General features: G+C 51.9%; 1 protein-coding gene across 3 annotated transcripts; it reads right to left on the bottom strand.

Annotated features, from left to right (window-relative positions):
* Positions 1–4,554: 4,554 nt before the first annotated feature.
* On the bottom strand, positions 4,555–25,881 carry TOM1 (target of myb1 membrane trafficking protein). 3 transcript variants are annotated; one of them, XM_052788823.1, is made up of 16 exons: positions 25,772–25,881; positions 18,203–18,287; positions 16,424–16,502; positions 16,130–16,279; positions 15,883–16,017; positions 15,481–15,627; positions 14,338–14,454; positions 13,748–13,881; positions 13,050–13,083; positions 12,368–12,476; positions 11,206–11,326; positions 8,734–8,809; positions 8,229–8,291; positions 6,483–6,542; positions 6,095–6,131; positions 4,555–5,990 (listed from the first exon to the last, which is right to left on the bottom strand). In XM_052788823.1, exons 1-16 carry the CDS (start codon positions 25,821–25,823, stop codon positions 5,842–5,844), a joined length of 1,548 nt encoding a protein of 515 aa, XP_052644783.1. In that variant the 5' UTR covers positions 25,824–25,881; the 3' UTR covers positions 4,555–5,841. The 3 variants fall into 3 exon arrangements, with proteins under 3 accessions (XP_052644783.1, XP_052644784.1, XP_052644785.1); XM_052788824.1 differs by lacking the exon at positions 8,229–8,291 and having other exon boundaries at positions 25,772–25,880; XM_052788825.1 differs by lacking the exons at positions 4,555–5,990; positions 6,095–6,131; positions 6,483–6,542; positions 8,229–8,291; positions 8,734–8,809 and adding an exon at positions 9,641–10,712.
* Positions 25,882–26,458: the final 577 nt, after the last annotated feature.

Here is a 26,458-nt window from a genome sequence, read left to right as displayed (position 1 = left end):
ACGCTTTTTTGCCAAGATCAGCCAGGAAAGCAGTGTCTGGAGACCGGCACATGCAGCTTTTCTGTGCCAGGAGGGAATTACTGATCCCCCCTGGAGAAAAGCCCTGCTGCAGAGCCCATCTCCCCAGGGTCTCCTCGCCAGGGCTGAGCCCCCAGCCTCGCTGGTGCAGAATGAAACATCCCCGTGTCCCCCGGCCAGGGGCTTCCCGCAAGGACCAAGGTCCAGCCCTGCAGAAACGCTGCTGGAGACAGCGCTGCAGCAAACTTCTCCTACTCACGGGGAGCGATCCTGTCCCCCCCTCACCCATCTCCATCCCTCTGACTGCTGGTGACCCCACCGGGAAAGGGAAGCAAATCTGCTCATGCAGTCCGAACCCGCTGCGCTTCCCCTCACACACAGAAGATTTTGCAAGGACGATGGCAGATGGGGAAGAGGAAGCTCTTGCTTGTGACCCCGTGCCCCTGAGTCCCCGTTCCCTCGCCCAGGTTTCACCAGTCCCTGACACAAAGCAACAGGGACACTTGTTCGCCCAACACGCGGCGGAGCTGGGTGCCCTGAAAGCCGGGGGGAGAGCAGGCAAGTCAACAAAAGAGAAATCTCCTCAGGGCTACCAACCACCTTGGCATCACCCTGGTGCAAGAAGTCACCTGGTTTGTGAAATATCTTCAGGAGAAACAGAAAAAAACCCGGGCTGGCTGCCAGTACAAGTCCACGTGTTGCACCGGTGACCACCAGCCACCTCCGTTTCCTTGCTCCCGAGCATTGGGACACCTACTTTTCCTCTCACGTGTTTGCACATTTTCCTATCCTCCTTCCTTTTTTTGGTCTCTTTCTTCTCTTCTTGTGCTTCTGTTTGCTTATGCCCCCACACAGATAAAAATGAGTTACCTGCAGAAATGTTTTCCTTCCTCACAGCCCCCCCTCTGCTGCCCACCAGGTCCCCACCGTTCGTCCCTTCCCAGCATCTCCATCTGCCCTAAGCAGCACCACTAACAGTGATACAAAGGGAAGAAGTGGCTTTATTCTTGTTTTGTGAAGGAAAGGGGAATTTTGTTATCCAAAATAGGCTTTGATGAAGTTTTGACATGGCAGAGCAACATGAAAGTCCTGTGGGATGGAGAACAGCCTTCCCAGTATACCAGCACAGGACACTTCTGTGAGACAATGTTGCAGCAAATCAGGAGATATTTTTGTCAACCGCTCTTTAGAAAAAAATTTATATACTATGTGAAGGTTATTAGTAGATAGAGAGAAAGAGAAGCATGTGGTTTTTTGCCTCTATGAATGTGATGCTGGCATGCCAAGAACCACACAACCCAAACATCATGGAAATTTTCATTAACTTTTAGCATATATTTGATTTTTAGAGGTGTGGAACAACTCTGACCCAGTACAAGGAAGTTATGCCTTTCTTCAGCTGACATAGAAACAACTGTTCTGGGTCATGCAAAATATCTGTCCAGGTCAGGATCCTGTTCCCAGTGTGGTTATTAATGGATGCTTAGACACAGCGCAAGCGCTCCTTCCCGGCCCCCATGCAGTCACAACGCTTGAATGCATGCTCTGGAGCCGTCGCTCTGTGTGTCCATGCTGCTGGGCTGCAGCATGATACTTCAAATAAGGAAAAACTTTGTTTTGTTTTGTTACCGGTGGTTGCATAGCCTGCTAAGAGAGGTTGTCCTCTGCAGTTGGTGGAGCTCAGGCTGAGTGTGCGAGGGACCACAGCCATCTGGTGGTCAGAAGCCAGCAGGCAGCGTTCGTTCTTTTTAAAATAGCAACGTTAGAAAACACTTTTAAAAAGGGAAAGGCATTTAAAGGAATTCTTTATAGCGGTGTCATTTTATTTTTTCACAATCATAAAGCAGTTTTTGCCGATGCAAAACACCTGGCTTCTACTTAAAATGATCCCTTGCAGACCTGGCACATTTTTTTTTCCAAGTTCCTCCTCAAAAGAAACCTTGCAAAATTATTCAAGCTATTACTGGTATAATCTATAACGAGTATGACAGTACTAATTTGGGCATGGAAAGATTCCATGCCCTCGTCCCCATTCTTCATATTTTCAGTTGCTTGAAAAAAAAGATACGTCATCCCTGTGGGATGAATCTCTGCGCTGGGTGGCCCACAGTGAAGAGCACCGCGACCATGGCTGGCTGCATGGTGGGCAGGGGACAGGCTCGCCACGAACAGCACTTTGAATTTTCACCTGTTGGTCATTGCTTCAAACTGACCCCACTTGACAGCCACCAAAAACCCTTCCCACCTGTTCGCCCCATGATGAAAATAGTGATGAGCCAATTCCCCTCAGGGACAGTTCCCTCTTGGCTTTGCCAGCTCCTGTGCCGGCTGTCTGGGGAGAAGGAAAACAAGGTGAGGGTGGAGAAGGGGTCCTTACCCCGAGGTGGGCTCAGGGCATCCCAGGGGCAGCAAGGAGAAGCCTCAGCTCCCTGTGCTCGGGGTATACATTTGGGGATGGCTTCATTTCTCTTTGAAGGGAAGCTGCAGGCAATGCACTTAGGGAGCTGGCGGCACCGAGCGCTTCAAGCGCGCGTTGAGGCACAAACTGGTGTTCAAAATATCACCGGTGTGAACAGACTGGTGTCCTTCACGAATGCTGACCGGACATCAGAAGCCCTCCCTTCCCGGCAGAGCCAGGCAGCCCAAGTCCAGGCACCGGCAAGAGGGTTTGGGCATCGGACCCCTTGCTCCGGAGGCCCTTCTGGTCCCACAATTTCCAAACCCACCAGCCTGGGCTCCACTGTGCCTCTGCTCTTGCTTCCTATCCTTTAAGTGCTCCAGGAGGGGAAGCTCAGCATTTGTCCCTTTTGCCTTTCCTCCTTGTTCTGTTTTTCTGTTGAGACTCGCAGGAGGGAAGCTGCGGGGGCTGTCAGCCCCTCGTGTCTCAGCTCAGAGTCCTGTCTCGCAGGAGGGACCTGCCCTCGCAGGTCAGCAGCACTGGGGGGGACGCTGTGCTGGCCTGTACCTCATGGTCCCTTGATTTCGAATGTCCTCCTGCAGGCCACATTCCCAGCACAGAGCCTTTGGTGCAAGCTCTGCGTGCTTTGGCTGGGGTGGGGGGGAAGGTGGTCTCCAGGGAGCCCAGTTCGGCTCTGGGCTTGCTGCAGGGGTGACAGCAGAGACCAGAGCCAGCGCTGCATGGGCAAATCCAGCCTCTCCACCCAGGTTTCACTTCTAGTATCTGCTGGGAAAAGGATGCTTTGGAAATTTAAAAAAAAAAAAAAAAAAGGTGGCTATTTCAGGAAGCTGCGAGTGTGGTAAAAATGGACTTGTGACAGCATCTGCAGCTGCACCACTCCCCAGCGTTTACCCGTGTTTGCCACATGAAACCCTCATGTATTTGGTAAGGCAGAAACCCGCGGCTCTTGGGTTGCACTCTTCAGAGAGAAAGTGCTTTGCACGCTTCGTTCGATCTAAGCCCTTCTTAGGTGAGGAGCCTGGGGTCCTGTGGCACGGTGAAGCCCTGCTGCAGAACTGGCTGCGGGAGGGAGAGTAGCTCAGGGATGAAGCCGTGACCGTTTCGCTTCAGGCAACCTCCAGCAGAGCCACTCGTGGACTCATCAGCAAGATGGGGCAGAATGGGTGGCTTTTAGGCTCGTTAGGCTGGGCTTTCCCCTCCCCACCACCTCCAGAAGATAGCACGCGCACCCTGGTTTGAGGACTGCTGCTCAAAGAGGGTTATATTAAATATATAACAGCACCTGGTTCAGAAAGGAGGGGGGCCTCCCCCAGTTCCTCCCAGAAGCATTGGGAATGCAATGGAATTGGAAGTGGCGATTCAGTTTTCCAAGGGACAACCCATCCGAGGATAGTATGTGCTGTCCGTCTTGGAAAGCTGAAGAAGCCACAAAGCCTCCTCCCGTCCCACAACTGCTTACAGAGGAGGAAACCCAGCACCCTGCTTTTTCCAGCCCCGCTGCCACCAGCTGCAGACCAGCTTTGCTCACAGCTCTTACCCTCAAGTCTCTGCCTGGGCTTGGTACAGCTGAGACTGCAACGCAGGCAAGGGGAGAGGGAGGTGCTGAGGTTTGGACAACTTCAGCTAATTCAACTCCTTCCTACAAGTCTAGGGCTCAGATGACACTTTCAACCTGTTCAATCTGCTTTTAAGAATCTTTCCCCCAGTTCCCACTCAGCTGGACACCAGGGGATGGCATGGGAACAACTGAGGACGCCCGGTGGATACCAGAGAGCCCCTTCATAGCAACTGTATTTCTTGCGTGTCTTAAAGTGATTTGTGGGCTGCGAGGTGGATATTCGGATCTGGTCACAAGGCAGAGAGGGAAGGGAGAGGCGGCAGCTCGCCCTTTTGCTATTTTGAGATGGGCTGTAGTCACCTCCCCGGGACACTGTCCTAAAAAGCAGCGAGCACCTGCCTTGGCTCGCAGCACCCTCAGCCCCCATGCTGTGCCTCGTCTCAGCACCACAGTGCCCTTGCCTTTTCGTGGAGAGCAAATGTGGCTGCACGGTTGCACCCCTCTTCTCCCCACCAGGGTCCTCCCCTCCCCACGCCGGCGCTGAGAACGCACACCTATCTTCAAGGGAGGCTCAAGACTTTGCTCCTTTAATGTGCAATAAAAAAAAGGCAACTCTCCCACACTCAACAGGAAATCCCACCAGCAGGAGCCCCAGGCTTGGCACCCTCCTCCCTGGCTGCCTTTTACAATTGGGCAGCGTGTGCGGTTTGCTCGGAAGGGGTTTTTCTCCCCACGTGCACAGGAGCTGCTGGCTGCTGCAGGGCTGCTTTTGCTGGCACGAGATGACCGATGTCTCGCTTCACCTCTGTGCTCACCAGCTGAACAAGCTACCCGAGCAACAGCGTGCGTGTTCTTGCGAGTAGAACAGTGTCAATGCAAGGGCCTCCTGCTTTAGGGAACACAGCTCTTCGGCCCCAGCACACACAGCTACCCTGAGGGAGCTTATAGCGTTCGCCTGATCAAAGGCTCGGAAAGACTCCCCACACTGCGGCACGATGTGGTGGAAGGCATCAGTGGAAGTGAGAGAGGGAGGTGGGATTGCATCGGGGAAAGAGGGGAGAAAAGTATAATAACGGGAGAATTAAATTAACTGCAAAGTTTGCTGAAGGCACGTCCTACCCCATAGCAGACAGCCCGTTCAGCCTGGGGTACCGCTCGCAGCTCAAGCCCTGCGTGCAGCCGAGGCCGTCGATAACTGGCTGTCATGCGACGGAAACATTTGGGCTGTGGGTAGGATTCTAGATAAACTGATAGGGAGGGGGAGGAAAGGAAGAGGAAGAGAAGGGGTTGTGATTGGGAAGGTGTTGCATACCACAAGCACTTGTGCAAGAGAGACTAGAGCAACAGGGCCCCTCTACCATTAGTGTTCCTCCTCTGCCACCTGTAATGCTTCGCATCCCCATGCTTTCCAGACTAGCAGTGGCAGGCAGAGGGCTGGAAATCCATCCTAGGGATGGGGCAAGGAAAGAGGCAGGCTGGAATGATTTCAGCAGCAGAGTGCAGCCTCTCCTGTTTCTTGGGCAAGATCTCTAACTACCTCACTGGAGAGGAGGATGGGGAGCTTCTTCCGCTTTGCCCACACTGTACCAAAAACCCCACCCCACTGAACTCCCGCATTCTCTAGCAGCTTTGAAAACCCCCTTCACAAGTCTATTGTGTGACATCCCTAAACACAACAAAGATTATCTGAAATCTGAAAGCAGCTTAAAAATAAAAACAACTCAAAGGGAAAACAGGAAGAGAGTGGAGGAAGGGGACAGAGTCCTTCCCCTGCTGGCCCCTGGTCGGAGGCAAGCAAAACAGCACACAACAGCCTCCTGCTCCACAGCACACCAGTCCATAGCATTCACAAAGCAAACATAGCATCATCTTCCTTTGCTTGCTTCCGATGATGGCTGGCAGCAGGAGGGGAGACGGACGTCCCTGCCGAGGAGCTGGACAAAGTGGGTAGCCGGTCCGCAACTTTTGCTCGCTCTTCCAGAAACTTGTCAAACTCTGGAGAAAGAGAAGAGCAGAACATTAGCAAGGAGGGAGGTTTGTGGAAGAGCCAAGGTGCTGCCAGGAACGGCTGGAGAAAGGGAGTGGCTTGCAAGTCTTACCTTCGCTGGTGACACCTTTTGCATCCTCTGACTCTCCCTAGGGAAGGAGGACGAGGGCACAGTTAGAAGCAAGGTAGACAAAGGCACCTCCACAGATGTAATTCTTTGTCTGCATGGAGGGAGACAGGATAGTGCTCCCCCCACTTCCACAGTACAGACATGTCAGAGTGGCCCTGAGCCTCAGTTCATTAGCTATGCTTCCCAGAAGGCTAATTATACTGGTGTGGTATCCCAAACCCTGTGCCCTTGGCTTTTCCTCCCCTGCTCCCTCCGAGCAGCCTGTGCCACACATTCAGCAGTGCCAGCGCTGTTGTACACTGCCTGAAATCCAGCCCTGCAGGCAACTCTGGCAGGACTGCTGGCTCCAGGAAAGCAGCCCCTCACTTACCACATCAGTGGAGAGCCATTTTTCTATGTCTTCCATGAAATTGGCTTGGGGAACCGGCACCTGGGACAGAAGAGAAGGATGAGGCCAAGAAAAGAGAGGATGTTCCAGGAAACCCACTCTGCAAAAGGAAAGCCCAATCCAAAAGCTAACTCTCTCACCCCACCATTCAGTCAGCTCAGGCCCTTCCATATCCAGCCAGTGCCACCACAAAGCTCTCCCAGCTACCATTGCCACCACGCACCTGCTTCCTCTGCCCCATCCGCACCCAGACACGTATAGTTTCTAGAATACGTGCCATTAAAAGCATCTGGGGTTTGGTGGCTGGCTTTGCGGTATTAGGACTGGTCCAGTCTTTCAGTTTTGGTGAGGACTCATTAGGTGGAAGTTGGCTGCTTATGGTAGGCAGCCAGAGAACAAGAGATGTGCTTTTCTCCACACCTCCTCCCTTCTACAAACCAGTGGCAGTCTGATGTCAAAGTCTGCGATGCTGAAGATATCGGACATGCCAGGTTTGGCACCACATTAAGAAGGAAAGAAGTGATTACTTGGTAGGATCATGGAGCACAGCAGGATCTGACATCTCACCAAACTACAGAAACAGACTCATCAAAGAGAAAGTCCTCCATAATTAAAGTAAATTTTGCTTCCAGTAGGGATGAGGCTAGCTCAGAAGACTTCATGTCCCTGGCCAATTTAAGCAGCAAAGAGACACCTTCCTAATGGACAGAGATAACCTTGAGGGCAACCAAGCCTGATTCAAAACCCCAGATCCTCTTCTCCACTTACGAGCTCCTGAACAAAGCTGAGCAAGGAGCAGCCCTTGCTAGACGCTCCACAAGCAGAAGCACGAAGGCATATTTGTGGGAACTTATTTATTAGTCTCCTAATATGTATAGCTCCCTTGCTCTCAGGAAAATAGCAAGACCAAGAAAAAGAGCAACGCCTTCTTACCGAGGACAGGCAGATTTCCCCAAACCAGGGAGCAAGTTCAGATAGTTACCACAGCTGGCAGATGGATGAATGGGGATGGAAGAGGATGTGTGAGATTAGGCAAGTTTCAAAGCAAAGTGGCTCTGTCTACCCAAAGAGGAACTCTTTGGGGTAGAAGTGCATTCAAGCCAACTGGACAGCATGTGGGGAAAATTTCTAGAGCAGACATCAGTCTGGGCACTAGTTATTTCAGGAAGACAGGCTAACAAGCTTCAGACCTGGGAGTGTGTCAAAGCCTCAGCGTGCCTGAGGGGATGTAATTGCAGGAATTCCTGCTGCCAAAAGACCAAATTCAACAGCCTGAAGGCTCAAACACTTTAGCTAGAGGAGGAGGCCTTGAACAGAGTAAAAGCTGGAATGTGTTTTCCTCCAAATGGGGCAGCTTATGCTGAGCAGGAGAGGCTGCAGGGGGAATGAATGGCGGCAGCCTTCCTCATGATGCCACCAGCTAGTGCCTCTGCCCCAGACACCCACCCCAAAACAGGCCATCCTCTAGCACAAAGAGTGGCACATGCTCTCCTGGCCTCAGAGCTCCTAGGATTTCTTCCTACAGACATGTTTACTTGAGGAAGGACTGACACTCTGCCTGCTTCCTTCCCAACCCTGGTCTTCACTACTGGCCCAGACCAGGGTTGCTCCATTTCAATTTGCAGTCTCTGCTGATGTCTGCTGTGCATCCTCACGTGCTGCGCCAGCACCACCTCTAGTTCAGCAGCCCCAGCCTCCTTCCTCCCTGCTGGTGCTCCACGATCTCACCATTCCTTGCCGCATCATCCACTTAGTCAGTTGGGCTCCATCACTGGAGGCACCAGACTCCCCCTGGTCGAGAGAGAGTCAGCACTGAAAGCTGCTGTCGCAGAGGGTGAGGGAGAGGGGAGGCAATGGGTTTAGGGTGGGGGAAAGAACACACTAGTACTGGTGGCCTACTTCTCTGATTGCAGAGAGAAGGCAACTGGACTCGGAAACCTGCTGAAGAGGAATAAAACATACATTTCCAGGTGGAAATTTCCCTGCAGATATAAGGAGGCCATCCTGTTACTGACTGAGTCAACCCCAGACTTTCCATAGTTCCCCACTGCTGGGGTTTAAAGAATGAGGTATATAGCCCAGGTAGGACATGCAGGTTGGTGGAGACTGGGAGTTATCATCAGTCATGTTAAACACTTGATCTTTTCCAAACAGACAGCACATTTATCGCGTTGGTGAGCAGGGAGGATACTTTCATTGCTGGTGATGCACTGAAAGCTCTGTGGCCACTTACCGTTCCTGTGTTCTGCTGCCGGGCATCCAGGGCACCAGCAAGTCCTTTGGAGGCTTGGGGATCTTCGTACTTTACCCTGAAAGCATGAAGTTAAATAACACACAGGCTGATGAGATGCCTGAGAGTGAAAAGCAGGAACTCCTAAACATATATTCAGTGCTTCTGACTGCAAAACTTTTAATCTCTCGTCATTCTGCTCCCAAGAGCTTCTAGAAAAGGTGTGCAACACCCCTGTTAAAGATGTAGCCCACCAAAAACCAGACTAATCTCCTCACTGCAACATCACTGTGGGACACCACAGGACAGGCCTGGCACATGACAAGAGGATGACAAGGCATCATATGAAAACAACCATCCAACAGGCTAAAACACAGACTGACAGAGCTAGGTGAATTCATCTTCTTCACATTCATCTTCTCTGGGCTTGACTACAGAAGAGAGATAACTAACACAGACTGACCAGAAGACTACAGCTACTTTAGAAAGGATTTGAGTAACAAGCCCCTACATATTCACCTACCTTCACAGACACAAACACAGCTCAAAAACATCTCTTTAACTGATACCACTCAAGAACTGATGGTGGCAGAGACTCACTGGTCTATGCTACATAGGAGGTGAGACTGGATGATCAGAAGAGCCTAGTGTTGTTTCGAGGTCTCCAAATGCACCATTACAGCAACCTCTTTCCACACACAGACACACGTCTCACCCATAATCTCCCTCATCCCATTTCTGTGTCCCCTTTAGGCTGCTACCACACATGCTAATGCCACACATCACCATTTGATCCATGCAGAGTGGGGAAAACAGTCCATCCTTGCTGGGAGAATAAAGCCTCTCCCAGAAACTCTCCGCAAGCCTCTTCTCCAGCTGCTCCCAGGCCCCTTGCCGCAGATCCAGCAGACCATCAAGTGGAGCTGTTTTTGTTGGGGGCCAGGGGCTTGGGCCACCGGCGCTCAAACTTCTCAAAGAAGTGCTCATCAGTGAAGGGGCCGCTGTGGACAATGGCATCAAGGATGAAGTACAATGCTGCTATCATGCCACTGATGAGGAAGAATGGCAGAAAAGGCTTGAGGTGTTTCAAGCACTGCTTTGCCGAGACAGACATGAAGCATGGGAGGGTCAGGAACAAACTCCAGCAGCCCTGCCTGTGTCTCCTGCCAGCACGTCCCGTCCAGGAGCAGCAGGGCAATGGGTCTGTTCAGGCGGAGGGAGACACTGAGAGCAGAGGCTGGTGAGTGAAATGTGAAGCCTGAGACAGTGAGAGTAGAGGCTACCTGGCAGGAGTGCAAGTGCGGGCAGATGGAGGGCAGTGAGGAATAAATAGAAGATGTCTCTTTACTTGGGCAGAGATCACAAGCCGCAGTCTGTTAAAGATTGCGCCACAGTAGAGAGGATACGATTCCACCCCTGCCCAGATCTCCCCCAGCCTCCAGCACTGAGCACATTCCAGTGGCTCAGGTGTCAGCACCACTGTTTTTGTCTGGGCTGCCTCTGTCCTCAGGCAGTACACCCCACAGTAAAAGTGGTGGGGAAACCCATGGGCAAAACACATGAAGTTGTGTGTAGGCCACGGGTTTTCCCACTACTTTTACCAGAAGCAGTCTGAGGCAGAGGAATGAAAGCAGACAACCTTAAGAGACCTTAACTTGCTACTGCCCAGCTGCAGAACAAGGCACTCCAGTGGATGGAGGTCAGGAGCACAGGTCTTTGAGGGCTGGAGGCAGCCATGTGCCTCTGAGCTCTACTGCTTGGTAACCGGTGGAGAACAGTGGATGACTCTGACAGGCAAAACAGCGTGAGATCAGCCACAGTCTCTCCAGCCAAAGGGATCTGGTCGGCACAGCTCTTGTCGGCTCCTCCCAGAACATGGATTCAGGAATCCACTCTTTGCAGTAGAGAAGAGGCCTCTTCAGTTCAGCCAGTACTATGGAGACCCAACTCTTAGTGCTTTACACCAGGACATCTCAAGCACACTATGGAGGAAGAAACATCAGTCCCGCTTACCAACAGGGAAGCTGAGGCACAGAGCAGTGCCCTGCCCTGCAAGCCACAACTGACTGCATACTTCCTGCACTCCAGTTCAATACTCTGTCCATTACGCTGCATCGATATTCAGCAGTTCCCAAATTTAACATCACCCCAGTCAGGGCACATGAGTTGAGAGGCAGACAAGAAACCTCAGCCAGTCTTACTCCACACCTTCATCTCCAGACACTGCATTTCCCCAGCACATGTGGCACTGCAGTCCCCACATGCAAGAGACAGCTTCCTTCTGCCCATGCCCGGGAGAACACTGTGAAGGGGAGACAACGGCAGCAGGAAGAAGGACTGGGAACACAGAGGTCATCCCACAAACACTGTGTGTCAGAAGAGTGCATTTCTATTGCATCCTACTGTCTCCCAGTTGCCCCGAGCCCTCCCCTTTGCAAGAAGACAGGACAGGACAGAGTGGGCTGCTACACTCACTCTCTGCGCTGCTCAGCCAGCGAGCTGCCACGGGTCAGGGCAAACATGTCAAACTCTTCTTCCAGCTTGCCAGAGGTGTCGAGGGTGTGCAGCCCCGCACTTACGCTGCTCGAGCCCAGGTCTGTGGGAGAGAAAGCAGGGTGAGCAGGCAGCACAGGGCAGTAAATGGAAGGCTGTGGGCTTGGAGGGTGCTAAGTGGAAGGCTAGCATCAGAACAAGTTAAACTGCTCTAGGCCCACTCCTCTATGCTACCCCTCAGCTGCAGCACAGTCTATGCATGTGTGCAGTGTTGTGGGTGAAGTAACAGAAGCAGTTTCTTCGCCTGCTCAGCAGATATTTTTAGCTCAGTCTCAGGCAGCAGCAGTAGCATCAATTTACTGCAGTGATGCTGAAGGCTACATGTTCCTGACCATTTAAGACAACTCAGAGGGAACTGCTCCATAACCTGTGGAAGAAGATAACCTGTGCTTCTGGGCAAGCACCTCTGAGACAGATGAGCGGACTTTCATGACTCAGGCATCATCTGAAAAAACCCTGACTTGAAAAAATATCTCAACTGGCTTGTCTGTAAAAACAGTCTTGCCAATTTTCTGTAGCTGCATCCAAGCTGTACTGAACGTGCTCACAGCTAGCGAGAGCTTCAGGCAATGCTATGTATGCTGTTGGTATGTCTTGAAGAACCCTCAGGACCTCTCAAGCTTTCCGAGTAAACAACCTGTCAAATCCTGGGTCCTCAGCCCAAGATGCTCATGGCTGCCTTTGCAGCACAGCTCAGCTGCTTTTCTTCTCCCAGACTTCAGTGGTCAGCCTGACACCACACAGCAAGAGAGGCAACTGCACTGCTGCTTAGGCATTGCAGAGGGAGCAAATTTCTGCCCTACCCTGCTGGAAGGCCCAGTCCTTAGCCACAGCCTAATGCTGAGGTCCTTCTTAAGTCATGTCCACCTCCTGCACAACATGAGGTGTGGATGCTGAGACATATGCTTGTGTGCCTTGGGGCATATACAAGTTTCTTCATGAGTTTATTAGTTGACAATACACCCTATTTCTCTAGGTTACTTTATGAATGTCACTAAATAATTTTGCGAGGTGATTCAAGGGCAGAGAAAGGATTCCCAGAGCAGCACAGGAGGACTGAGGGGAAAACCATATGGCAATATACTCATTCCAGCCAGCTGAGAGGAGAGATTGTTGGTGACTTCAGGCTGTCTCACTGCAGAAGGAGGACTGGGTCCCAGGTCAATCAAGCTGTTCTCTGCCTCATTTGGTGCCTTTCAAGAAAAAGAAAGGAAGATGATGGAGAGTTTCTGAAGCCCAGATACCCTGACCCTTCAGTCCTAGCTCATTAACACTGGAGAGGGAAGCCCTTCTGTAACCATTGAAAGATACCAGTTGTGAACCCTCCCCTTGTGAGAAGGGGGACAGTGACCAGAGACCTCGCTGGCAATAGTGTCCCAGGGCAGAATTTGCCTTGGTAGCCAGCCTCCCAGCTCTGCTGGATGTTAGTAAGTAGGGTAGGTGCTGGTTCAGAGGACAGGGCAGTGCTCAGAGGACAAAGGAAGGCTTACGTGGGAATTGATCCTCTCAACGTTCAATACTGGAAAACCGTAACTGCTGCTGGTCTGCTCTTGCTCTTTGGGTGAGAGGAAGGCTCCCACTGGCAGCAGGGGAGAGGCTAGCAGTGGGAAGTGGAGTGTCCTGCACACCAGTATGGCCTGGTGCGGCTGGGCTGGGGAAGCAAAGCCTACAGCTTGTAAGTGGGGCAGACTGAATGTCTCTCCAATTCAGCAGGACACTGCAGGATGGAAACCGAGCTGCACAGAAGGGCAGTTACTCCGAGTTACCTTAACAGGCTGTCCTGTCCGAAGACGCTCGAACCTGCAAGAAAGATGACAGGATGCGTTTCAGTAGCATGTGCTTATTCACCCACAGCCCAAGAGACTTCTTATAAGGTTTGGCACAGTCTGCCCTTTCCTACGTACTAGGAAAGGGGGACCATGGATCAGGGCCCAATTCCCCCTCAAGACCGAAGACACCACAACAAGGCCCACAGAGCTGATGTCTCCTGAGAGGTGGTGTGAGGAAGCTTCTTGGGATCCTCCAGAGCTACTTCTAACCAAAATGGTTCAAACCCAGCTCTCCATACAGACACAGGGACTAAATTCTCCAGACTTCATCCTAGCGTAAGAGATGGGTTTGATGAAATGGAAGAAAAAAAAAAGGCGTGCTGACCCCACCTGTGCAAGTCCTTTCTGCCCCCATCTGCCTCAGAGCTAGAAAACCAGCTCTTTCCATGCAGTTCCCTCCTCCTTTTTCTGGATTATGCTGAGGGACATCTTTATATTCCATCAATAATTTACACAGCAGTTTTGAAGGAACAGGAATAAATCAGCAAAAACTGAGAACAGGCTTTGTTCTCAAAGATGGATGATACATCTTGAACACTATACTCATGGGCAGACCAAAAGGGTGGGACAGAAGGCCTTCAAAGGGCAGTAAACTCTTGTGGAAGAGCAGGGCAGAGAAAGGAGGAGAGAGGTACCTTTCATGGCGCAGAAACACATTGTTGAGGTTGTCATTGATGAGGAGCAGCTCTTCAGTGAGTTGCTCATGGAGGACACGGGGAATCAGCTCCAGCACACGCTGCTGCATGGCTCTGCATGTCCGATTCAGCTCCTGCTCACAGCAAGGGGAAGTTACCATGAAGGTCAGGCTAAGGCTGAGCACTCACAGATTTGGAAGTCTGACTGGGACGGACAGACCCCAGAGGCTACTGGGGTCTATCCTTGCTGATGGGGTTGGTGGGCAACAGATATTGGTGTGAGAGGTAAACTGAGTGAGCTTTACAGACAATAACTGTATGCCTCTTGCATAACACATCACCCAGAAAGGCCCTCGGGGACTACAAGTCCCCATGTGAGATGATTCCAGCCTCAATAGTGCAACTTCCCTTGGCCATTGAAACTCCACCTTCCCTTTGTCTCCCTTATCCCATCACTCCCTGATAAGGCCCACACTAAACTGTCCAGTGCAATTGTTCCCCACGCCTGGCATGCGTCATGCCTCAGTCCATCAAGTCATTGCTAAATTGAGCTGCGTGTGCCAGCCCTCCACCCCGCCAGTGTTCCTTACTTGCAGCAGCTCCAGGTCGGAAGGCTCGGCCTGGGACGGCACCAGCTCCGTCAACATCTCCGACATGACCTTCATGTTCCCATTCACCACTTCCAGCTCACTGCGCAGCTTCCCGATCTGCGAAAGGGAGGGGACGTGACAGCTCTGCCTGGGAAGACTGGGGAGACAGCTGAGGTAGCTCTGAATGGCGGCACACTGCATGTGTATGTGTTCACAGAGCCGAAGGGAACGGCCACTGAGGAGCTCATTTGTCACCGCTCACTTCAGCTCTCAGGAGGTCCCAGCAGAAGGAAGCTCCATTACTTACCATCAAGTTCATTTGCAGGTAACAGGTGCCAGACCCTCACCTGAGATCTTTGGCCACTAGCCTAGCCTTGATTTTTAATAGCCTGCACAGGCTGCTGTTATGATTCAAATCTCTCCCCAGCTAGCAGCTCCTGTGTGGCAGCCACTCAAATCGTTTCATTTCCAAAGCGGTGTAAGAGGGGGAAAAAAATGAATTTCCATTCAAAAGGTGAGCCTGGGCTAAGTGTGCGGTTGAAGCTTTATCCCTCTGGTTTTATAAGCTGCTAAAGAGCCTCCTGAGAACAGTTTCTAGCCTCTGTTCTGCAAGGGGATGCAACCTACCAACAGCTGGAGGATTGGTGCTGAACATGGTGTCATATGAAGTCAGGGTGAGGAAGGAGAAAAGAGGATGGGGAAACAAGTGAGAACGCCCTGGCCTTTGGAAACCACATAGCCAGACAGGGTTGATTCATACAAAGTCAGCAGTGAGGCAAGATAAACAAAGATGATAAGGAGGCATCTACTGAGCAAGCTTTTGCTCTACTGTGCTACAAAGACCCCACTCAAAACCTCTGTGTCTCAGTTCCCCAGTTCCCTATAGCCAGGAGATCTTCCCTCTATCTGCAAGCAGCCCTGCCTTCGGAAAACATAACCACTCTGTGTTTGTGGTATCCCAGCTCATCACTGTGACCACAATGGAGCTGTGGGGAGCTCTTGAGGGACTATGCTTTGGAGGAACAGCTCCTTGAGGACAGAGGCTGGGGAAGGACCAGGACAGCAGTCCCAGAACAGTGTTTGTGCAACAGCCCCCAAACACAGGGAGAATCAGCAGCACCATGGGGCTCGTGTCCAACTCACCTGCTCTGGTGTGGGTGTGATGGGCGCGTCGCTGGATGTGCCTCTCCCGGTGGGCAGGGTGACAGGGTGGAGGATGGACTCTATCTGCTGAGGGCAGTTGACCGCAGGTGAGTTCTGTCCGGATTGGGAGTCAGAGCTATACACAGTCTACACACAGAGGCAGGAAAAGTGACAGAGAGAAGGAGATGTTAGACACTCAGAGCTGACAGGGCAGTGCAATTAGGAGAGAAATGTTGATGACAACTCCCCAACTGCTTTCAATAGCAATTCCAGCAAAGAGGCTGTCCTGGAGCTTCTCACTTCCCAAAAGCCCTCTAAATGCAAGCTAGAGTTCCTGAAGTCCCGTCATAGCTCCAGAATGACAGCTGCCCAACACCCTTCTCTTCAGCAATGCTCCCGTACCCTCTGTGGTGTGTGGATGGGTGACAGCATGTCCAGATCAGTCATGGGGAACTCCAGACCCTTCCGTCTCAGGTCTTCATAGACAGCGACGACACCTGTCAAGTCCGGTGAGCTGCGGAAGGCGTCCGCCCAGGACTGGGGAGAAGGAGACAGTACAGCCCATCATCATTTACAGTAGTCTTCTGTACAAATGCCTAAAGACAAACACTCTCTGAACTGGCACAGATGCCCACGCTTCTTAGCTCACCTGGATGAGGGTCAGCACCTTGTCATGCACTATGGCAGGCGGATTGTTCTTTGGCAGGATTGTTCTCACCAGGACACCTTCTACAAAGTCCTGGCTGGACACAAGGACATGGAAGCGATGGCCGCAGTTTTTGACGCATGTCTCCAGGACCTTCAAAGGCAATGAAGCATTAGCTATAGCCTTCTCTGCCATGTGTGTTCGTCTTGTTGGCTTTAGGTACCCGTGTCTTTTCAGCAAGGGATACAGCTTTACAGCAGGATATCATAGAGCTGAGAAAGAGCCCTGACCACTCACCGTCAAAGCCAGCATAACTTCATGGAAGTTCTTATTCCCTACAATTCTCTTCTTAATGGCTCGGAAGGCATCTTTGGGCCTGCAGCAGAAATCAGATGAAGAAAGATCATCAGAAGTGTCAGACCCACCTACAGAGAGGCAAAGCAAAACGGCCACTGGCTCTGGATGCCTCATACTCAGCAAGTGACCTTCCCCACCATGTTTTCAGGGCAGCTTGAAGCAATGACTGGTAAAGCAGCTTCTGCCTGTGGTTCTGCAAGAGGAGTGGTGTCCTGCTAATGAGTGCTGTTAATGAAATTGGAGGCACCTGTGCTGATGTCTGCAACAACTCAAGGTGTACAGGACACAACAGAAAGCAGAGTAAAAGCAATGCTAGAAATGCACTACTTGGGGGTAGAGTAAAATCTCATGGCAGAGAGACTGAAGAGGAGGAGATCACAAAAAAGCTTGGCATGGGTTAGAAACAGGAAGGAGAGAGCAAGCTGCAGCAATCCTTGTGTTGCTCAGAGAGAAGCTGTTTAACAATATTTCCCTGGAGGAAAATAGGCTAAAAAGCAGCAGGGGAGATGCAGTGGCAAAATCTTGCCTATATTGTAGGTGGGCAAGAGAGCAGCAGCATAGCATGGTCTCCTTAACCATTCTCAGAGTGGAGAAGTACTGCGGTCTCAGCCCACCATGGTCTTGTGAGAGGGCACAAATGAACCAACATGCTCTGGCAGAGCACATGAAGAGCAGCCGGGCTGGAAGAGCAGCAGTGCTGGAGAAGAGTGGGGTGGAGAACTGAGGCAATGAGAAGGGCAGGAGTGTATTGGCCCGTGGGGCAGTATGGCTGCAATGGGTGGGCATTAGCAGGGCAACGGGAGAGCCCGCCATGCCAGGAGGGTACAGCTGTGTTATCTGGCACTCAGAACTGAAACACCAAGTGGCCACAGCTCAGGACTGAGAACTGTGGGCAGAGACAGATGTATTTGCACCATGGGGATAGCATGGAAAAGAAGTGGTGACAGATCTGTGAGTAGAGATGTTTGACTTTGTTTTCATACAACTGTGAAGCTGCAAACTGGGCTTGCTAATCCTCTGTCAGCATCACTGTGGGGTAGGACAGCAGGAGTGAAACCTACAATTTTTATTCCATGTAGCACCTTCTTTTTTACATGCTGCTCTTGACATCCTCACTGTGAGAAGGAGCAGTCCCCCTTGAATTTACTGGCAAATCCCCAGGTCCAGAGTTAACAAGTCTGGCAGATTTCTGAATGTCTCCCCACAGGGAGAGGGAGACAAGGGCTCCCCCACCACATGTCTGAGTGACCGTACGTGAAAATACCTGAGAAGCGAACCCCAGCAGGACTTGTACAGTCAGAGGACTGAATAGCAGCCTGAGATTCTCCTCTCTCCTCAGCCACCAGCCTGCAGATTTTTACATTCCCAGGGGAGAGAACGAGAGGGGTATGAAGGAGGAATAAACCGAAGTGGAAGAATTGCAAATATGCCTTTGGGAGATGGGAGGCAGCCTGGCTTGAATCGAGGTTCCCTGGAGACCCTGAAGGCCTGTTTGAATGGCTCCCAGCACTCACAAAGATTACGGGGAAGCATCTAACAGATGCTCTGACAGCTTTTCTGTGTCTCTAGGTCTCCTAGCAGAGTCTCATCTAAGGGACTGTTGGGAAGCCTAGCTTATTACCTCCACCAGTGCAGTGCTACCACTGCAGTCTAGGGATGTAGTGTTACAGGGTGTGCTGGGACCTGCCGCTGGATGTGTACCCTTGCCAGCTCCCTTACCCTTCTTCAGTCTCGTTAATGATGTCGCAGATCTCCATGTTGAGAGCCCAGTCCTCACTCCGCAGGGACCCATCAGTAGCTCTCTCTGGAAAAGAGAAACCAAGACATGGCAAGGCTAAGAGCAGCTCTGGCACTCTCACAGGCTGCTGCTGTTCAGCTGTCAGGACACCCCAGAGCCCAGCCACCTTCTCCCTGGCTTCCACCACGAAACGCGAGGAGAATCCAGCTGCAAAGTCCAGGCCACCAAGAGCTCCCCACTAGGTGTCACCACTGCAAAGCACATGGCTGGCCTGCGCTGGGACACGAGGTTGCTCGGTTTTGCCCATGCCACCCATGCTACCAACATATAAACAGACACCGTGTGATCTCTGGTGTCCTGCACACGAAGGAAGGGGGCTCAGCATGACTTCAGCTCCACAGCTGGAGAAAAGGGAGTTTGTTTTGTTGCTGCAGGGCTAGAAACCGTGAGTTTGGTCTGCTCACACTGACATGGATCTAATGTCAGTGGCACCACTCTTATTTGCACCAAATTAAGGAGACAAAAGAGTCAACCCCCTTCTTTTTACATGGGCCCTACAAAAACAAACAAGCAAACATAAACAGCCGAAGCAGGGCTCTTTCTTGTTTAACATTTACATCTCTCCCCTGAACTTCTGGCCTCTGGGGAGTATGGACTGAAGTGGACTGCAGACTGAAGTCGAAGCAGTATTGTTTCGGCTTTGATTGTGTCCCCTTTAATTAGGAATTCCTCAGTCAGCCTTGATGTTATTCAAGGCAGAGATTTGGGAAATGAGCAGCTATTACTGAGAGCACCAGTGTCTCCACCCTATAATCAGCCATGTCTTAGTCCTAGCCGCGCCGACTGACTGATGCCTTCAGGGACACCACCAGCGGCTGGGAGAAAGAGAACTGCCAGTGGGGCAGGCAGGACCCAGGCACTTTCCAGACCATAGGGAAACGCAGAGACGCAGCAGATGGCAAGCAGTGGACAAGAACCATCCTTCCCAGCTCTCCCATCCCATAAAATGCCTGACGTAGCACTGCGGCAAGAGAATTAAAAGTAGCCAGACCGGTTTAGCACCTACCAAGTGTTCTTCAGAAGAGCTCAGACCCAACAAGGTACTTAGAGAAGTGCCTGCATTTTTAAAACTGCTGTGCCTGCAAAATCTGGAGCTGGCCCTTGCTGCTGTGGGTCCTCTACCCCTTTGGAGAGGCCCTTCCTCTACAGAGCGGCCTTTTCTGCTTTTGACCCAGCAGCTAATGATCCTTCTGTGGGAATGAAATGCCCATTCATGCAGTAATGGCATAGGGCCATAACGCAGGAAAAAGAAGATTTTTTAACTCCTGCCTGGGTAAGCACATCCATCATGTTTTGGGATGTCCTGTTTTTAGGGGTCAGGCAGAGAGCTATTCACAGCACTGTGCAATGGAGCCTCTTATACATGTGTCCCTCCCACAGATTACACACCACAGCGTGAAGCTACCTATCTGCATCTTATCGCAACCCAGCCACCACCTTTTCCTTTGACTGCAGAATGTATTGATTACACTGTGATTACGCTAATTACATTGTGGCCACAGCCAGATGGAAGAGGACAAAGAAGGGAAGGAGAGTGGCAGAATGTTCCTGATGCTCTTCCACCTTTCTGAAGGTCTGGCTACTACTGTAATATCCTGAAGGCCCCTTGATTCAGGTGAACTTTTGTCACTTTGAGTATTAATTTTATATAGGAATCCTCGTCTCTTGCAGATCTAACCTTCCTCAGTGAGGCACGGGAGGCAGCATCGCATTGGGTGATGTAGTGGAAAATATATCCAGGGCAGTGGGCTACAGGGGAGCATGTCTGGTGCACCAGGGCATATACCATTGAATGAGGTTCCCTCCTGCTCTGGGACACCACACGGCCAGCCTTGCCGGCAGGCAGATTGCAACTCAGGTCGGTCTGATGGATTTGGCACACATGGTCACAAAGTCACCCTTCGCTTGCACTGTCCTCCAGCATCCCCTGCTCATGACACACCTTGGTTTGAACCCCAGCCTAGCCAGAAGTTTCTCCATACTGTTTTCTGCCTCTGGCAATGAAGCACACAAAACAATCACACGGTGTTACTACACTGAAACGAAGTCCACATCCACTCTTCTCACCCCTGAAGAAAACCACAACTCAGGAACAGGGCTGAGCCTGCTGGGAAGCTCTGAGCTACAGAAGGAACCAAGAATGAAATAAAAACTGCCTTTAACCATCAAGTCCTTGCTGTTCAAGTCTCCCCAACCCTCCTCATCCTCATTTTCTCTGTACACAAACATGAACTGAGTCTGCAAACACCCTTCCCTTGCTTCCCTATGTTTGGTGGCACTCTGTAACCTGCTCCCCCCAGCCCCCCTTCTCCTCCAAACACACCAATCCTGCCAAGGTCGAGCAGCAGGTTTGCTGTTCAGATAGGAATGCAAACAAACTGTGCATGCTCCTTCACCTGGCTGGCCACTTACAGGAAAATGAGGCTTCCTCAGAAGCGACATACACCGCTCTGCTGTTACCCCACAACGCTGTGGTCATCCTGCTACCATCACCCCTGTTCACACGCTGGTCAATGAAGGGCTGCAGGAAAGTAGCAAACCTGCCATAAATGCAACATAGGTTCAAAAAATACAAAGCTGGAAGAGCAGTATTAGGGCATATGGAAAACAGGAATGTGACCATGATGCATTTCCAAGGACAAAGCACTTGAATTTACCCAGTACAGATTAAGGCCTGGCCTAGCTGGCCTTGGGACAGCTAATGCCCCTTTAATCCTCCTTGCTTCCTTCCAAGCACTGAGGGACTGTCCAAGCCTAGTAAGATATGTTGGGAGTTTTCTCCGAAATCCTGAACTTTACCCTTTTACTAAAGCCTGCAGAAGGGAAGGAAACAAAGTCTATTCATTACTCACATGAAGGATCAGGGTGGCTGGCCCCATTTCATGAGCCGTAATTAGCACATGAGCTGTCTGCCCCTCACGAAATCTGAGCCTGGGATGGCTGGGGACAGTGACAAGTCCCTAAAAACAGCAAGCACAGGAGGCAGGGCATGGCCGCCCACCCAGCGCTCTGCCTGGCTGGGCTCATCAGGCAGCATCTACTTCTGCGTGCTAATGAGCTGAGCCTGACCTGCTGCGGAGAATTCCCCCCGGCGGAGGTTATCGGCGAATGTACAAATGCTGTCTCCCTCCAAGTGCGAAACCAACTGACTGTTGAATGTACAGGAGGCCCTTCACGGGGCCGCTTCAAAGCCACATTGTTTTGGCAGCCAGTCCGGCTTCCCGGGTGTGACAGCACTGGGGTTTGTCTGATTCCAGCCTGCTGCCTCACAAATTGCTCGGATCAACCCAGAACTGCTGAGGACTGTGGTATGGGTTGAACCAGAGCATTGGCTCTTTTCCTGCCTGGCATTTGATGTGCTCCTGCTGACAGCAACTAGGTTATAAAAGTTATCTGGAATCATCAGATAAGAAAGAACCCTGAGCTTGGCATAACTGACACAATGGAGCTGTACATTGCTTCGTGCTATGAGTAAACTTTGCAGCTTTGCTTCTTTTCATGTTTATTGTCTCTGCCCTCGTGGCAGGGGAAAGGCCACTGTGGGGCTGGCGATCCCACCCAGCCATCCCTGCAGCAGCACACCGGCAGTACAGTCAATAGCGCAGGGCCGTACAGGAGCTGGGGACAGAAGATACTGAGCAGGCTCCTGTCCCCTTTGCTCCCCGTCACAGATCTGAAGCACCCATAACCAGCCAGGTGCCATTCAGAAACCCTTTGCCCGTGAGGTGCTCTGCCATAGCTCATCAAGAGACTGCGTGCCCGTCCTCCAAGTCAAGCCCTTAACCAGGATTCCCTACAGTGCTCAGTCCTGCTGGCTTTAAATTCCTCAGCAAAGCATCAAGCTCCTTCTCACCCATTTCAACACGTGTTTGAGGGCACCAGCATTTTGTTGCATGAGACAGCGTAAGTTCAGCAGAAAGCAACGCAACAGTCCTTTCTCCCAACCTCCCTTCAATTCATAACCCCCCTGGCCCAAATTAGCATCCTGCACAAAGTCTCCTTGCTAAGCCTCACGCTTTCGCTTCCCTTGAGGAAACTTCAGCACCAGCTCAGTCAGGACTCCACCATTTAGCTGTATTGCTCCTCCCAAAGACGGAGGGGACAAGGCGCTTTCTAGAGAGAAGAGAGATACGGCTCCAATTCAAGGATGGCGATGGACACAGACTCGCGCTGACATAGTGCTGTGGGTATTTGGGTCTCTGAACTCCTTCTGCTCCTTTCCTTTGAATCAGCTCAAACTCTTAGGGATCAAATGACTCTTCAACTGCTGCCTTTGCCCCTTCTCCTCCAGACAGAGCAGGCACAGAAGACAAGGCAACACCATTTTGAGAAGCACTGCCTTGCAGGGACCCATTTGGCTCTGACAGGAGAGTGTTACTGACAACAGCTGATTACTGCTGCCCACCAGCTCCCAAGGTCCCAACTCACAGAGGGGTGCAGGGACACCTGCAAGGTAGGATCCAAATAGCTGTGGGGATTTTTCTGGCATATTGTGTTGTATCTGCCCCTCTTCCTCACCCATGAGCCTCTCTTACCTGCTCCTCTTTACAGTCTCAAATTTTCCTGGCATATTGTGTTGTATCTGCCCCTCTTCCTCACCCATGAGCCTCTCTTACCTGCTCCTCTTTACAGTCTCAACTTTTCCTGGTTCTCATGCTTCAACCAACCCCCAACCATAAAAAACCCTCTTACTCTCTGTGCTACACCGTTACTTCTCTCCCTTGCCTGCCCTCACTGAAATAACCCGTCTCTGTCCCTTTCAGTATTGCTATAATTACTAGTTATTGCAGAATTCCAGGGTCAGGAGAGAGCAGTGGCGGTTTCCTCTCTGTTCTCTCACTCAGAGCACCTCCTTGAATAGATTTTCCATTCTGAAGATTCTCTTAGCTCCTAGATGGAGGTGCCATGGATTTTCTTTTGAGGGGGGAATCCAAACTATGATGCTTCAGCACTCTTTGGAAATTTTCCCACTGGTCAGAAGTACTGCGTTTAAAAAAAAAAACATACAACAAAAACAAACACCCAAAAAACCAACCAAACAAGTCTGTATTCATCTTACTTGGGAAGAGACATCACGGTCCAAAAACAGGACAGAGGCAACTTTTGTGACTAAATCTCAGCACTGAGAGTGAGAAGCTATAAAACCTACTCCTCTGCAACTGACTCATTCTGTGACGGATCACTGAGATTATTCCTTGTCAGCAAAATAAATGGGACTTACTAGATTAACATTAATGAAGGAATCTGAGAATGTCGCTGCAGTGTGCCACAGAGGATTTTTTTTTCCTTAGCCTTCATTTAAAGCTATTTTAGACTTTATAAGCTGTATCAGGCATACATGACTTTGCCCAAGTAATTTACAAGGATGCAGTATTAGCTTTCTGCAGACAGCCCAAAGCAGCAGCACTATGCAGGTTTGGTGATCAGGCTCATGGATTCAACATGCAGCTGCCACGGACCTACCAAACAAGTTTGGGTAAGTCATGTTCGCGTCTCAAATTAAACAGGGAAGATACCATTTATCCATGTCCCCAGGATGTTGATAGGCAATGTTCAAAAGGAGAAAACATTCCTATTTTCAGCCACCAGCCCTTTCAAGTCCTCCACACTGAGTTCCTTTCTCATATGCTGCAATTACTCCACCCCTTTGGACTCCCATAACCCAAATCAACCCCAGTCATTAAGATTTCTCCACTGTCACACCTCTGGTACTAAGGACTCTAAACTCCTGTTTAACAGCACTCTTGAAATATTTTTTCCCTCTTCTTTTCTGTTGGTTTGTTACTTAAAATTCCCTTCTTTAATCTAAGCAAAGCCCAGAGGGAACCCATTTACAATCTGGTTACTATACTGATCAGAAGATCCAGAGGGCAAGAAGTGATCTGTGACATCTAAAGATAACTTCAGATTGCTGCTACCCAAACACAGAAACGTATCTGATGCACTCACTGAGGGAATCAAAGAGCATTCATTCTGGAAAGGGCAGGAGACGGTTTCTCCCGGAAAGTGTGATGAAACCTGTGACATTCATCTGGGGAGACGTCAAAGATCATCCAGAGGTTTTTGTTACAGAAAACCTTCCTTGGTGATCCTTCCCCGACCTTGCTGTAGTGCGTCTCACCTAATCTCACCCAACACTAGAGAGTGGCACATTGCAGTGCCCCCGACCCACATCATTCAGACAGCGCTTTGGGTAGCCTCTAAAATAAGCGGTGCTTATAAAAGCATTACCTAAACCAGCTGCTTGCTCCCTTCCCACCCCAGCCACAGCAGCCTATCCACCCATGCAAACACACCCAAACCTACTGAATCAGGGACCAGATGTTCGCAGCCAAGAACAAAGGTCTGCACAAGTGACAAAAAAGCAAGACTGAGCAAGTGCATAAACTTACAAATGGCTGTTGAACGAGCTGGAGTTTAAATGGGCAACAGCAACCTTCAAGCACAACTTGAAGGCACTTAGACAATACAACATGGGAAGAAAAGAATCTTTATTCTAAGTATTTTAAGAACTGCATCTCTGTTTTGAGACCAGTGTAGCTGGTCTTGTTCTAATTGTAACATCTCTTTGCTCCACTTCCTCAGACTACGTCCTTCTCCTGTGTTCATCTAGTTGACCTGAGCACAGGGACTAAGAGAGACTGCGTGTCTGCAGGCCTGCAAGGTCACAGAGCGGACGCTACACTCCTGCCGTTGATTTCATTGCCAGAGCTGGTACTCGGCCCAGTGAGAAGGCCCGTGGTGCAGGGGAGGTGCTCTCCACAGAGCCAGGGCATGGCCCTGCCAGGTCCTGCTTGTCCCAGACCTCTGTGCCGGGAAGTTCAGGGCAGGCAGCCACCCCCGGGGTGCCCAGGGCGCTCGTCCTGCAGGCAGGGAGCACTGATCAGACTAGGTGAGCCACAACGCCCCGGGGCCAGGCCAGCCCCAAGCCCGTGTCCTCCCCCACTGCCTCCAGCTCAGTGATGGCCGCCCCAGGCCGCCCTGTCACCTCAGGGAGAGCTCGGCCCCTTCCCGCCCAGAACGCGATAGGCCGCTGCAGCTGGAACCCAGCCAATCAGCAAGTCCCGCTGTGCCCCCCGCCCCTCCCGCGAAGCCCCCAAAAAGGTGCGGGCGGGAATGGCCCCGAGCCAATCACGGACCTCGGCTCAACCGGAGGGCGTGGTTCGGACCACCCGTCCGCGTCCCCTTTAAATGAGGAAACTTCGCCTCGCCACCTCAAGACCCCCTCGCGCCCGGATTGGCTGGTGGGGTCGCCGACGGAGCCGCCTCGGGCTACGCGCCCGCTATTGGTCGTCAGCGCCCGTCAGTCAGAGCGGAACTCTCCTCTCATTGGTCGACGCCCTCTCCGTCCCGCCGCGGAGGCGGGGGCCACCGCTTCCCGGAGGAAGGGGTCCGGCGAACGAGCGGGCGAGCGCCCCCGGGGGCGCGGGGGAGGGCGAGCGAGCGGGCGGGCGAGCAAGGGCGCGGGGGTGCGCGGCCGCGGGTCTTACCGATACGCTGCCCTACGGGGGAGCTGAAGGGGTTCCCCAGCAGAAAGTCCATCGCCGCCGCCGCCGCGTCGCGATCAGCTGACGCCGCCGCTCACGTGACCCGCGCGCGCGCCAGACCGGGGCGGGTGCCCGCCCGGGCTTCGTTGTGACGCCAGCGGCCGCCGCCCGGGAGGGGCGCACGGTCCGGTCCGGTCCGGTCCGGCCGTGGGGGGGTCTGAGGCGGGGAGCGACGCGGGGACGGCAGGGACGGAGGCAGGGACGGTGTCACTGCCGGCCCCGTAGGCCTTGGCTGGCAGGAACCGACCGCCACCGAGAGGTTTCTCCGTTTTCCGCAACCGCCGTGCGCTTCGGGAGAGAAAACCCGCCACCCAGCCTTCGGCCCAAATACACGAAAGCCCGGGGCGATAGGTTTTGAGTTTTCCGTAGCCCCGTGTCGGAGCGTGCTGGCGCAGGGGCGTACGGACCGGTCGGTAAGGCACCGTGTCCGGCAGCATCCTCCCGGCCCGAGCCATCGGCCAAGGCTCGGACCCCGGAAAGGGGAACACGTCGATGACCGGCGCAAATCGCCGTCACGCCTTGACATCCCGCGTTAACACGCTCGCCTCAAGCCCCGCGGGCTGTTCTCACCTGAATGCCGCCGACCCGAACTGAGGCAAGGCGGCAGGGAGGAGAAACTGAGCGAGTTTG

This window comes from Harpia harpyja, chromosome 6, assembly GCF_026419915.1.
Source record: "Harpia harpyja isolate bHarHar1 chromosome 6, bHarHar1 primary haplotype, whole genome shotgun sequence".
Taxonomy (NCBI): Eukaryota; Metazoa; Chordata; class Aves; order Accipitriformes; family Accipitridae; genus Harpia; species Harpia harpyja.
The sequence above is the reverse complement of the archived record's forward strand: the minus strand, read 5'-3'. Positions and strand labels throughout refer to the sequence as shown.

Excerpts from the sequence above, each read along its gene's own strand:
- TOM1 (XM_052788823.1), bottom strand. The coding sequence starts at position 25,823 with ATGGACTTTCTGCTGGGGAACCCCTTCAGCTCCCCCGTAGGGCAGCGT. Across the intron at positions 8,292-8,733 it reads GGCAGCAGAACACAGGAACG|GGGGAGTCTGGTGCCTCCAG; the intron begins GTAAGTGGCCAC and ends TCTCTCGACCAG. Across the intron at positions 5,991-6,094 it reads AAAAGGTGTCACCAGCGAAG|AGTTTGACAAGTTTCTGGAA; the intron begins GTAAGACTTGCA and ends CTCTTTCTCCAG.